Source organism: Camelus bactrianus, chromosome 4 (assembly GCF_048773025.1).
Source record: "Camelus bactrianus isolate YW-2024 breed Bactrian camel chromosome 4, ASM4877302v1, whole genome shotgun sequence".
NCBI classification, from domain to species: Eukaryota; Metazoa; Chordata; class Mammalia; order Artiodactyla; family Camelidae; genus Camelus; species Camelus bactrianus.
In genome coordinates, this window is record NC_133542.1 from 60220247 (window position 1) to 60233674 (window position 13428).

At 46.8% G+C, this 13428-nt stretch overlaps 1 protein-coding gene and 1 non-coding gene across 8 annotated transcripts in view; both read right to left on the reverse strand.

Annotated features, from left to right (window-relative positions):
* Positions 1-13428, reverse strand: part of WHRN (whirlin) — an 80085-nt gene that overhangs the window by 54423 nt on the left and 12234 nt on the right. For all 7 annotated transcript variants that reach the window (XM_074362077.1, XM_074362079.1, XM_074362075.1 and 4 more), the window contains exon 2: positions 1189-1407. In XM_074362077.1, the coding sequence (XP_074218178.1) occupies positions 1189-1407 (219 nt within the window). The remainder of the gene's footprint in view (positions 1-1188; positions 1408-13428) is intronic.
* Positions 9350-9421, reverse strand: TRNAV-GAC (transfer RNA valine (anticodon GAC)). The gene has a single exon. It is a non-coding gene; the product is annotated as a tRNA-Val (tRNA).

Here is a 13428-nt window from a genome sequence, read left to right on the forward strand (position 1 = left end):
GAGCTGAGAAAGAGTCTCCAGAGGCTCAAAGCCCCAAGCTGTGTCAAGGTCTTAAAACACCAGAGAGCTGCTCGCAGGAATTACTTTCCTGGTCCCAGGAGCAACCGTAGGGCTCAATGCAAACAGCATGGAGTGAACCTTAAAACATCAGGGGAACCATCTCATTCTTTCCTAAATTTTTTTTAAAGAAACAGTCATGGTCTTGGGGAGGAAACCTCTGGAGGGCCATCTACTGATGCCCCTGGCCTCTTCTTCAGGTTATAACACACCATAGTGCTTTGGGCTACAACCCCTCCCAGACTGGCCACAGTTGTGGTGTTTCTGTCAATCAAAGTGCGCCTCTCCAACAGCCAATCAGGTGCTCCCTTGGAACATGAATCTTGAGGGGAAGGATGAAGAGAATAAAAATGGTGGGATCCCTTTCCTCTTGGAGGCTGCACCCTGAGTTCCCCAGCCTCAATTCTGGAGCTGCCTACACCCTTGTAAATTCTGACTTTGTGGAAAATGACCAAGACCTGTTTCTCATTTCTGTTCCTTAGAACCTGAGACCCACATAGCAAAAGGTTCCCTGTGGACCTGGGAATCCTGGCAGCTGCGTTTGGCCATGTGCCTGGGTCTGGACCACTGAGAAATTAAATCATCTCTAGTGTAAATCATCTGAGATTTCTCTGTCCCCCTTTCCACTCAAAAGGCTGGATGGGGACTAGGCTTCAAGCATAAGGGGGCGGTATCCCAGAGGATGGCAGATGGAGAGCAGAGCAGCCCCGCCAGCCTAGACAGTCCCCTTTACTCCGCTATGTGAGGAGCAGGGGAAACGTAGCTTATTTAAATCACAATATAAGGAGGTGTGGCATGGTGGGTATAGCTCAGTGCAGTCCTGGGTTCAATTCCCAGTACCTCCATTATATTAATTAATTATAGTATTTGGACTCCTCCGTTGGAGCAGCTTAGTCTGCACTGTGATATATGCTGCACAGGTCAAAAGGAAAAGCAAAGTAAACCCTTCAGTAGGGACCTGAGGGAGAGGGGAGGGCCAGAGCCCCAGTAGAACAAAGCTCCTTCTTCCAGCATCTAAGAAGCTTCTCTGTTCTGGGTTTGGCAAGGAGAATGGGGTGGGGGGGCAGCCTCCCACCTGTGCCAGCCCTCCACCTCCAGGAGGCCTGGTGAGGCCAAGGCCGGGCAACTCACCTTTTTCTCATCCCCGCCTTGCAGGAGGTGTAGGGTGCTTCTCCGATCACCCTCGTGCTGCCACAGGGTGCTGCCATGGGGCTGGGGCAGGCCCGAGGGCGGGGAGATGCTGCGGCCCTGGGGGTCCACCCAGGTGTAGATGTGGTTGGTGACGTAGCCGCCAGGGATGCGCCCCGCTGAGTACACAGACAGCACCAGCTTCTTGGAGCCCTTTAGGGCCTAGACAGACAGAGAGACAGATGCACAAGTTAGCAGGGAAGGGCACAATGAGGGACACACTCCTATTATCCAGAACTTGCCTCCTCTCAGGACCCTGCACATGGAGGAGGAGACCAGGTCCTAGGTCTCTTCCCTCTACTGGCCCTCAGTTTTGTCCTATGGAAATGAGGGCATCTGTCCCAGCACCCCACCTCTCCAATCCTGAAGTGGTCCAAACACAAGAAATAGGACCTCTTAGCATACCCGTGCAGAAAAGAGCTAACAGAGCAGGCCCACAACTGCATTCTTATGAAGGCCTGCTGGGCTAGCCTCTGGGAGCTTGGATTCTGAGTATTGCCACCGTTCTTGAATTGATAAGGGTGGCTCACCACACCTGGACTATTTGTGCAAAACGGGGGGGGGGGGGGGGGCTCTGCAATGTGGGTATAGGCAGAGATGCCTACCTGCCTAGCACCAGTTAAAGACCCCTGGCAGTGAGTCTCTAACCAGCATCCCTGGTAGACAAGACTTCACATGCATTGCCATAACTCAGAGCCGGAGGAATCAAGCTCACCCTGTGCGCTGCACAGGGGGAGGACTCCGAATCTTGTGCCTGGTTTCCTCCAGACTTGGCCCCGCGTGCTGTTCCCCGTGCTGTTCCCCGTGCTCACTGTGCTGTGTATCCTTTCCCTTAGCCACGAGTACAACCGTACGCTGAATACGTGAGCCCTTATGGAGCCTAGGGGTGGCCTTGGTGACACTGATAAAATACTAGACAAGAGAGTCAAGAAATAAAAATACTGGTAACCATGGTAGCTTAACAATTATAAATGGCTTTATGTATGAGACACTCTGTTCTGTACCTGACCTGCTTTATCTCCTTAAATCCTCATGGAATCCGATCTTGTGGGGGAGGGGTTCCATGACTCGGCTGAAGAAAAGGAGGGAAACGACCTGCCCACACAGCTAGTAAGGGGTTTCTTGGGCACAGCAACTAATTTTCAGTGTAGATACCACCTTTGCTCAACAGTTTCTAGCCTGGAAATGATACAGCCAGAGGGAGAGGTGACCCCAAACTCCGTGCCCTGAGGGCGGCCATATTGCTTTCCCATGATGCACCTGTAGTGAAATGAAGCCTCATCTTCCGGGAGACGGTCACTTAGCACTGGGATTACCAGCAAACGCACCGCAAAACCAAGGGCTTTAGGGTCAGTGATATAATACCTGCACATGTGAAAGTTCATGCTGCTGTTAGAATCACATTTTACAATCATTCCAAAGCATTAGTAATGCCATGAATGTGTGATATATTTGAATGTTAAGTGGGGTCAAAAGCAACTAAATCACATCTTACAGTATGATCTCAGTTAAGAGAAAAAAAATCACACTGGGAAAAAAAGAAAATGAAACTGAGGAGTAATGTACCAAGATGCCTGCAGCGCTTCTCCCTGGGTGGCAGGATTATGGGTGATTATTATTTTGTCCTTCCTGCTCAGTATTTTCCAAATGTTCTAGAATGAAGGTATATTATGTTCACTACCAGAAAACAGCAATATACCTAAAAGGGGAGGGTAGCACTTAGCTCTCCCGTCCCCTCAAGCTTGCCTGCATCTGCAGAGCACTGGATTCTACTGACTCCTCGGTTCCCTCTCTGTCTCTCTCGACAGACCAAAGGGGCCAAGGGCGGAGCTTTCAAGGACAGTGGGGAGCCCTGGCTGGGCGGGGCTGCCGGACGAGGACACTCAGCCACAGGACTGGACACTCTGACATCTGAACCTCTCCCAGAGCAGGAAGGGCGAGCTGGGAGGGCCCCTCACTTCCACAGCTAAATGCCAGTCCCTGGTGGAGGGATAAGAGGATGGCAGCTCTCCAAAATCCTGCTTTTAAAAAAGATTTCTGAGAAGATGAGCAGAGAAAGATTTACACTGTTCTTTTAGTATGCTCCGGGACTCCCCTGACAGAACAGCTGGGAAAATAAAACCTCTGTGAAGTCTGAGATGCAGGATGGAGGCAGCTGGAGACCAAGTGGGCTTCTGCCGGCACCTGGGGCACGAGCAGCATCAGCAGAAGCCACTGTGGCCTCTGGGTGGTCTTCCTGACCCCTGTTCCCTGCCCACCGCCCCCTCCTCCATAACAGCACTTCTTGATGCTTTGAAGTTGCTCCAACGGGCCTGCCTTTTCCCTGCTCCCTTCCTGGGGGCAGACTGTGAGTCTGAGGCCCATCATTCATTCAACAAGGGCTGACTGGGCCTACTGTGTGCTGGCCTAGAGAGAGCAACGTGCGTATATCTTCATGGCACCTGCAGCCTGGAGAGAGACAAGGCTTCACCAGGTGCACAGTAGGTCCTCAGAAAAACCTGGTTGACCTGATTGAGTGAGAAAGCACATATGTGGCCTCCAAAGAAACCATAACGTGCACAGGCATCATCCTGCGGCCACCTTCCTCATCTGATCTGGAAGGCCATGCTAGAATCAGGAACAGGGGAAGGCAGGTGGAAAGAACGAATGTTGTGGATTTGGGCAGACCTGGATGTAAGGCACCTCTGTCACTGGTTGGTCGGGAGTCCTGGGGCCAGCTGCTTCCTCTATCAAAGCAGCACACATGCAATGGGGACAATGCCCAGCTCTAGGGGTTGCGTAGATTAAATGAAACTGCACGTGGAGTCTGAGCCTTTGCACACAGTGGGGGCTCAACATGCAGGAGAGCCCACTCCCCTCTCCTTCCTGGAATGTCTGCATTGAGAAGGGAAACCAAGTGTAGAAAAGCATTGCCCAAGGAGGAGTTAAAAAAAAAAAGGTGTCTGAGAGAATGAAAACCAATGCACAGTGCATGATTTGTATTCTGTATCGCTGGCAATAGTGGCATTCTCTTGGTCAGTTCTATAAATAGGCAAGCAGCAACCTTGAGAAGGGAGAGGAGGTTAATGCCTTCAATGAGAACACCATAGAGATCTGGCGCCGCAGAGGGCCTGGGAGGTCACTGAGTCTCCCATGCGCCGCCTGCCCCCAGTACGGTACAGAAGGGGACCCTGGAAATCTGAGGTGGAAGGGACAGACAGGGTAGAGCCCAGACACAGGCGGCCAGCCCTGGGCAAGCCTCTTCCTCTCTGCACCTCAGTTTCCCCATCACATGCCTTAGGAGACCAGAAAATCTGACAGCCACTCAAGCTTAGGCCATTCCAGAACCTCTGATATTGGCTCTTTTGGGGGGTAAATAAGGGCTTTCATTGGGTCCTGGAGAGCAAGAATACCGTCATCCCCTGCTGCCTTCTTTATTTTTCTGGCAAAACTGAAGAAACACGAGATTCCTGAGTCAGCACTTTCCACATTTAAGCAGGCTCTCGGAGTAACAGTCTCAGTGCAGGGGCCATTAGAACCCAGTGGGAAGGGCTCCATCCATTGCTCTTTGACTAAACCGTGTGTGTGATTCTGGAAAGGTGAGGAGGAGGAGGGGATGGTCTAGGAAGCTGGCTTCTACTTTCTTATTGCCTTCTTGTCACCTTTCTTTTTTTTTTTAAACAAACAACTACTTGCTTATTTTAAAAAGGTGTCACTAAAAAAAAAAAAAAAAAAACGGGGGTGCCACTAAACGGAGGGGTTAATTCCTGAAGAGAGCTGGCCAACGCTTTTTCGCCCTGATGATCCTTCCACGAGCTTTCCACACTCACTCGCCATCGCCACCCTGATCCCTGAGGCTCAGACCATCTGGGAGAACAGTGTGGTCCTCGCAACCAGTTAGATGCACCCAGCCATTCAATTTACAGAGCTAGTGGCTTCCCTGACCGGTGAGCCTCTGTAGCAAGCAGCCTGACGCAGCAGGGAAAACTAGAAAGAGCTCTGGCTGTGAAACAGAGACCCAGGCTTGTCCTCATTGTGTCACTGTACTGCTGGGTGGCCTGGGACTATGTCCTCCTCTTGCTGGGCCTCAGTTTTGCCAACTGGCAATGAGAAGATTGGAATCACTGATTGATAAGGTCCTGCCCCAAGTTAAACTTCAATGTCTTCTGGCTCATTGCTGTATTTAGAAGAAAAGGAGTTGCTACCAGGTCCTTGACCAGATCTTGAACCTTGGGGCTCTGAGGTTCTGTATCAGTTGGGAAGGATCAAAAGGGTTTAAGAAAACACCAGAAGGGCAGATGGAGCATCGCAGGTGTGGCAGGAGGCACACCTCAACTTGGCACTATCATCAGCAGCAGAAGGACCTTCAAAGGGACCTGAGGGCTGGGGAGACACTCTCCAATGGGACTACGACTGTGTGTCACTGCTCTTTGTAGAGGCTGCGTGTGGGTGGTAAACCACACCCAACAGCTACCTTAAAGCAGCCTGCATTCTCTGCCTGTGCCTGTTGGTGACTGTCAACCACACTCCTCTCCTGCTGCAACAACCTGCAGAACCAGCCAGTCTCCTGAATCAATTATCAGCTGTACCACCTCATACAAGTTACCAAACCTCTCTGTTCATCTGTTTCTCTCCTGTAAAATGAAGATCTCTTTTCTACTCTCTCTTAGGTAGAGGGACCCTTTTAGTACAGTGCCTGATACTTACGAGTTCAATGAGCTACGGCTAAAATAACCCCATGAGATGCAGGGAAAAGTCCATGGTGAGCAAGAGCTATTATGAGAGCACTACACTCCCCTGCTTATCACGTATTTACTGGCAAAAGCATTCTGCCAAGTCAGATCACAGAGAAATCTCAATCTGACCTGGCAGATGGCATGGCTAAGACACTACCCATCACCAGATGACTCCTCAGGCTGCGTGCTATGATTGTGGAAATGTAAATTATATGTGTGTGTCTTCAAACCTAGTAACTTGCTACTTGGATTAATGCTCTCAGGGGCAGATTTGCCTCACTCAGCTCTTCAGAGCTGACTCTTAAAACCCCAAATTAACAGACCAGGGGACATAATTCTCTGCTCAGCAGAAGAGGAATAGACTAGAGATGGCCACAGTGGGAGGGGACCGAGGGAGGTGTGTTAACATGGTAGATGCACACATGCTCCCGTGTTCAGAAAGACACGCCGAAGTGCAAGCACAAGGTCACAAGACCATCAGACTATTGTCCAGAGGGGCGTGGACATAAGTGTTCTGGAAAAGTCTTAAGAAAGGACACATAATGGTGAATCATCCAGCTTATTTCAGGGCAAGGTTTTCTCTTCTCAGGAACTCAAACTCAGGAAAGGGAGGTGGTCTAAGACCTAGATTAGTGATGGGGAAGAGAGGAAAGGATGATGCTGGCCTGCTCTTCCTGACCCCCCCGCTTGCCTAGATGGGCTTTGTGTTCAGACTCACTGGGCACCGATCCTGACTCTGCTGTTGGCTTGCTGTGTGACACAGAACAAATTTCCTAACCTCTCTGTGCCTGTTTCTGCATTTAAAATGTAACTGTCATAAGGATCACCAAGAGAATGTAAACTACCTATACAGCACCTGACATGTAGTAGGTACTAAATGCATGTGAATCCTCTTCCTGAGTCTGCCAGCTCCTTTTCCTGAACAGAAGCTCTAGAAATCCTCTAAACCTCTCATCTACATGGACACAAATACATTAGCAACTCTAGCCTCTCCCTCCCAGCTTTCCTCCTCCTGAGAAAAGTCTTTCTTTCCTTTAATCCACACTTCCTCAGGTCAGCCCTGCCTTTGACACTCAGCCCCTTTCCCACCACCTCCAGGAAGCCTTCCTAGATAGTGACTAGCTCTCCTTCTCTGAGAGTACTGGCACACTTCTGTCTTGTTGCCATCTGCCCTGTAGGCTCACGTTCACAGTTCTGTCTCTAAGACTACGAGACAATTTCCTGGAGACACGTTGCATGTTCTGTTTTCTTTATACCCTCTCCTTGCTCCTCCTTCACTTACCTACCCATTCATTCATGTCATTCACTTGCTCACTCATTCAAGATATTTACTGGGCTTTCTACATGCCAGGCAGCCCCTAGGGATTTGTTCAACTGAGGCCACAGAAAGAGCAGTGCCCTGGACTGGGGCTCGGGCAGCCTGAGGTCACCATCCTATGCTTCTCCACACTTGTGTGAACATACACACCTCAGACACACCTGGAATTTGGAGAGAGAAGCAGAAGACAGAGTGGTTAAGAGCCAAGGCTCTGAAGCAGGGCTGCAAGGATTCCCATCCCACCTCTGCCAGCTGCCAAAGATAACCTTGGACAAGTTACTCAACTCGTCCATATCCCAATTTCCCAGGCATAAGACAGGGTAATAGTATTATTTCACAGGGCAGTTGTGAGGATTAATTAGTTACTGTACATAAAGTGTTTAGTGTCTGGAGCATAGATAAGAGGTACAGAAAGGTGAGGTATTATCATTATTGCAGAGAACCCAGAGTAGAAGTCTCAACCCACCATCCATGGTAACCACTGATACATCTTGGTGTCTGTCTTTCCTGACTTGTTCTGTGCATTTTACAAACACGTGATGTACATACACTAAATTGTTGTCTGAGGTTTACATAAGTTGACTCATACGTTTTATCACCATATTTTTTTTTCCAGCTAAAAATGTATGTTGAGGACCTTTCCTCAAAAGAACATCTCTTTCTGCTCTACATCGCATTCCTGGCAGAGATGCACCACCACTGAGTTCTCACTCCCAGACTGCTGGACATTTGCATTGTTTCTCAGTGTTTGCCAGCACGAGCAATGCTGCGATAACATAGCTGCACACGCACCTTGGAGCACATGCGCACCTAATTCTCTACACCAGAGAAGTGAAATCCCAGGAGCAGTAGGCCGTCTTTTTTTAATTTGCAACCCTGTACCTCCCTGTGTAGTTCCTACAACTACCTGCAGGGGGCAGCTCTATGACACCTAGGTGTATAGAGGGCCTGAATCCTACCCGCGGCCCTGTGGATAGAACCGGGTGAGGGCTTTCCAATGATCTTTTCCCAAAGCAGAGCTTACTCTGGAGCAGGGATCCATCCTCCTTCATACCTTCTTCCACAGGCTCCAGATATCTCCTACTATAGGCAAGTCTTGGCTCAATATTCCAAGTCCATCTGGGGACTGAATTATTGCAAAGCAACAAAATAAAAGGTGGCTTAGGGGGAGGACCCCCGCAAGAGTTTTTCAGTGAAAGGTACATTCACTTAAAAAACGACTCCCAAAGTTCCACGTCTTCCTAGCTATGAGACTGCAGGCAAGTTCCCTAAGCCCTGTGGACCCTAGCTTTCTCACCTGTTCAAGGGGGCTACTAATGCCTACCCTTACTGAGTCATCGTGTGGACAAAATGAGGACAGACAAGGTAAGGTGCACAAAGCATCTTGCACTGGGCATGGCGCATAGCAGGTGCCTAGCAAATGGTGGTTAATATTATCGGTAACAGCAAAATTAGAGTGATGACCACACACTCTATTCTATCCACTACACACGTGAAGAAAGAGCCTCTGGGTGGTGAAGTGTCTTATGCAAGGTCACAAAGAGGATAAAAGGCAGGATTTGGATATGAATCTTGGACTCTCCAAATTCATGTCTGTCTCACCAGGTCAAGAAGGTTCAGATAACACATGGTCAGTGCTACTTCTTGGCCTTACAAGACAGGCAAGGAGAGGGTCTTAAAAGGGGGTGTGGTCTTACAGGCTGTATATAAGTGAGAGGCCCTGGACTCTGAGCCCTGAGCCGATCCCAGATGCAACCACATGCCCTGGAAGGACCCTCCCTATTCAGCCCCACTTTGACGGAGGACAGAGATTGTGTGGACTCTCTGCCCCAGTGGCATATTTTAATGTCATGAGAAAGTAAAGCCTGAATTAGCACTCTGTCTTCAGAGCTCCTTCCTCTGCACCATGTTTTTATCTGTGTTAATTATTACCTTTTACAGAGGCCACTAACTGCAATAGCTTCCCAGCCTCCAAAATCAGTCTCTACAAGGCTGAACATCATTTTACTTTTTTTAAATTTATTTTTCTTCAATTGCTTTATTTTTAAATTAAAATAAAATATCCCCTTAATGGAGGCACTGGGGATTGAACCCAGGACCTCATGCATGTCAAGCATGAGCTCTACCACTGAGCTCCACCTCCTAATCCCCCAGATATCCTCTTAAAATGCAAGTGGACCCTGCCCCCGTCCTGCCCCAAACTCTACCAGTGCATCTCACACCTGTGCAGCTGGTCCTGCTGCCTGAACAGCCTCATCTCCTGCCCCTCCACCTGGCCTTTCTTATAGTAACTATCAAGCGCTCCAAGCTATTTGCACATGCTGCTCCCTGTCCCCGAAAGTACATATCTCAACATATTTACTTATACAAGTGATTATTTTATCTACATTTTCCTCAATAGACAGAGAAGGCAAGAAATTCTTCTGGTTTGGTTGCAGATTTATCAATAAATGTGAAAGACAGGAGATCGTGGGTGGCTCCACATAAAATGAGAGACAATGAAAAAATGCAATTGTAATTGCTTTCCTTCTGAAATTGACCTCCTTCCTCTTGAAATTGACTGCCAGTCAGGAATTTTACCTCTCCTGAAGTACCAATGAGTTCTCTAATAGAATCTAAAAAAAATATTAATTTCCCTTTTTGCTCTGGTTGCTAGAAAGCTCAGAATTCCACTTAAATATGAAATACTATTCCTATAAAGACAGCACCTCTCTCTCTCTGTCTCTCTCTCTCACACACACACGCACACACATACATATACTTCCCAATATGGTTTCTGATCTCTCTGCCTTTTTCATGATATACTTTTTAGGTTCAGTCACTCAGTTATTTTTGAAGTAGGAAGTAATATTAATTAAAAATATATTAACAAATAAGTAAATGGGATAAATGGGATGTGCAGAGGATAAGGAGGGTGTTAAATCACACCAATCACATAGGAGGTGCTCAATAAAAAATTGCCAAGTGGATGAATGAATGCTAAAGCACATCTCAAGGATTAGATATCTTCTAAATGCAGTTGGAAGCAGAGATGTTTTTCACAGATGCTTGGACAATAACTCTGCTTTCTCATCCCATCTCTCTCCCTCCACTTCCCAGAAATACTTAGCTGCTGCTGACTTTGGTCTAAGAAGGCATGTCATTTGTAAACATTCCCTTGAAGTCCAAAATTATTTGTCTTTATTCTTGTGGAATGTTGACATAAGCAGGCAATAGTATGGTAAGAACCCACTATATTGCCAAGAAAGGGAGGAGGGGGCTGTACATTGCAGGGTCCCTGACATCTGTGTGCCCATCAGGGGGCCAGGATCTGAGGCAAAGCTGAGCCGCAACGTGGTCCATCTGCTCTGGCTCCTCGTGGCCACCTCACCTCCTTGAGCTGCTGGATCCCAGGGAAAATCAACTGGACTGCAGATCAGCTGTATGAGCCCATCCAAGACCCCCTCCTAGAAACACAGCTCCACGACAATGTACGTACAAAGCAAAAACGAGAGGAAGAAGGTAATTAAAGCACTGCGGAAACACGAATAGAGATAAAGGCCAGGGGAGATGGCAGAAAAGGGATGACTAGTTAAGGAGGGTGAGAATATCCACATCTTCTTTCCCCCTTTGCAGTTTTCTTTAGTGATATTTAAATTTGCCTTTAATTTGGGTCTTAGTAAGTAGATTTTCAAAAATCAACTGTTAATTCCCTCTACTCTCTTTTCTTTATGAATTTGACCTTCTCCAAAGGCTCCCTGTAAAGATACAGAAGGAAATCTTTGCTCCAGTGCTGGGAATGCCAGGATCCCAGAGGCTGGAACCGGGACCTGACATTTGAAAGCCCCTGCTCCCCAGTATCTTTGGTCCTAAGTGTCTTAGTGAGTTAAGACTGTGAGAAAAAGGAAAACAGGAAGAATCAGAGAGAGGGGGAAAAAAAAGTTGTCCTTGAGGATAATGCCATGAGAAATTTACAAGATAGTGACAAAGTGACTATCCCTTTGCAAAACAACTCACAAGATGAGGACAGAGCAGATTCCAGAAAGATATTGATTCCTTTTAAATGCAATTCTTCAATTATCCACTAAGCCTGGCTTTTAGTCCCTTATAATTTAAGTAAATGGCTGTTCAAATGTTCTTTTAAATTTTGTCTCTGTATTCTTTTCTTTTTTCCTTTAAGGAAGAACTAACAAGATTCTTGAAGTCATAAATATAATCACAAGATGAGCTTTGATGGGTTTGCAATGGAGTGTTTTTTTGTCTAGAATGAAGGACCGTAGCACATCCATCCATTAGGAACATCAGTTTATATCAATACTATTTTCTCAGTGCATGAGTGAATACATGTGTGGGGAGTATTCTCATTGACTCTCCACATTCCTGTCCCTCCTCTTTTTCTGTGCATTCTCAGTTAACACCAGGATGGTCTTCCAATTTAATTCACCCTTAGACTGAAGAATCTGAATTCAAGGTGGATGAATCCCAGCAGATATGACAAAGAAAAACACTGACAGATTTGATGACACAGAAATGTAAAATTATTGTGATTACATGGGCACGTGGAGGGAGGGTATAGCTCAAGTGGTAGAAAGCATGGTTAGCATGCATGAGGTCCTGGGTTCAATTCCCAGTACCTCCTCCGAGAATAAATAAATAAATAAACCTAATTACCTCCCCCCACCAAAAAAAACCAAAGGCATAGGACATCAAAAAGTTGTACACCAAAAATAAGTATATTACATGTGTATTATATACATATATGTGTATATAATATGTATGTAATATATAATATTGCATAGGATGTATATTCTGTACATTGTATATATGCATATACAGCTTTACAAACAATAAACATGCAGAGGGGTTCAACTTCACTATTTAAATTATGCAAATTCGAGTAGGATACATTTTGTCTATCAGATTGGCAAAAGTGGAGAAGAAATGCAATAACCAGCATTGGCAAGGCTGAGGAAAAATGAGGCGTCTCATATGCTGCTAATGTTGGGAAGAGGGACTGTAAAAAATCACACTCTTCCCCAAGAGCACTTTGGCAATAGTTACCCAGGCCTTAAAAATCTGCTTGTCCCCTGAACCAATGCCACCTCTAGAAAGACAGCCCAAAGACTTTTTATTAGAGATGTACTTAAAGATTAATGTGCAAAGATGCTAAAGCAGGAATATGGATAATGCTTTTTTTAAAAAAAAAAAAAGCAGTCCAACAAGAAGAAATTAGTTAAATAAATCATGCACTTCTTTGCTATGATATATCATGCAATCCTTAAAAATCATGTTCTAGAAACATTTATCAAGGCAGGAAAATAGTCATGATGCATTTTCTGGTGAAAAAAGCAAGCTCTAAAACCATGTTCAGAACGGCAGTTTCGTAGAAGGCTCCCAGTCCACATTTACATACAGAGGCAGACAGGGGACTGCGCAGACAGGAATCAAACTGTCCACAGTGATTGCTTCTGGGTGGAGGGGATTGTCAAGATTTGGGGTTTTTTTCCTTTGCGTTTTTCTGGGGTTTCTAAATTGAATCCATATCTCTTAGGTCATTCACACACACACACACACACACACACACACACACACTTTAATTTGGGGGGGATAATTAAATTTATTTATTTTTAGAGAAGGTGCTGGGGATTGAATCCAGGACCTTGTGCATTGAAACCATGTGCTCTACCACTTGAGCTATACCCACCCCCGCCCCACACGTTTTAATTTTAAAATCCCAAGCAGACTCTACTCCTCGTGTTTCCTATGACCCAAATACAATGGCCCTTTGATCCGTCCAGGCTGCGATGGGGCCGCCAGCCGCCTTTTACACAAGGCCCAGCAGACTGTCCTCGTCCTGCCCACATGGCAGACAGTGAGACAGATTCGAGACTTCACCATTCAATGAGATAATTTCATAAGTTACAGGTTTATCCTCATGGGGGTTGAGTTGAGGTCACAGTTATCTATTATGGGAATTTCCACAGAAAACGTACAAAATAAAATCCTGACAAAGGTCAGAGCATGGCGAGAGAGATAAGGGAGACGGACAAGGAACAGAGGCGGAGCGTGCCCAGCACCACCTCTGCACCTGACGTCCAGTCAATGAAATGCAGAGAGCTCGTGCGGGAAAGGGCAGGGCGGCCGTGGCCTGCGTGGTCTGGTTCCTCGTGG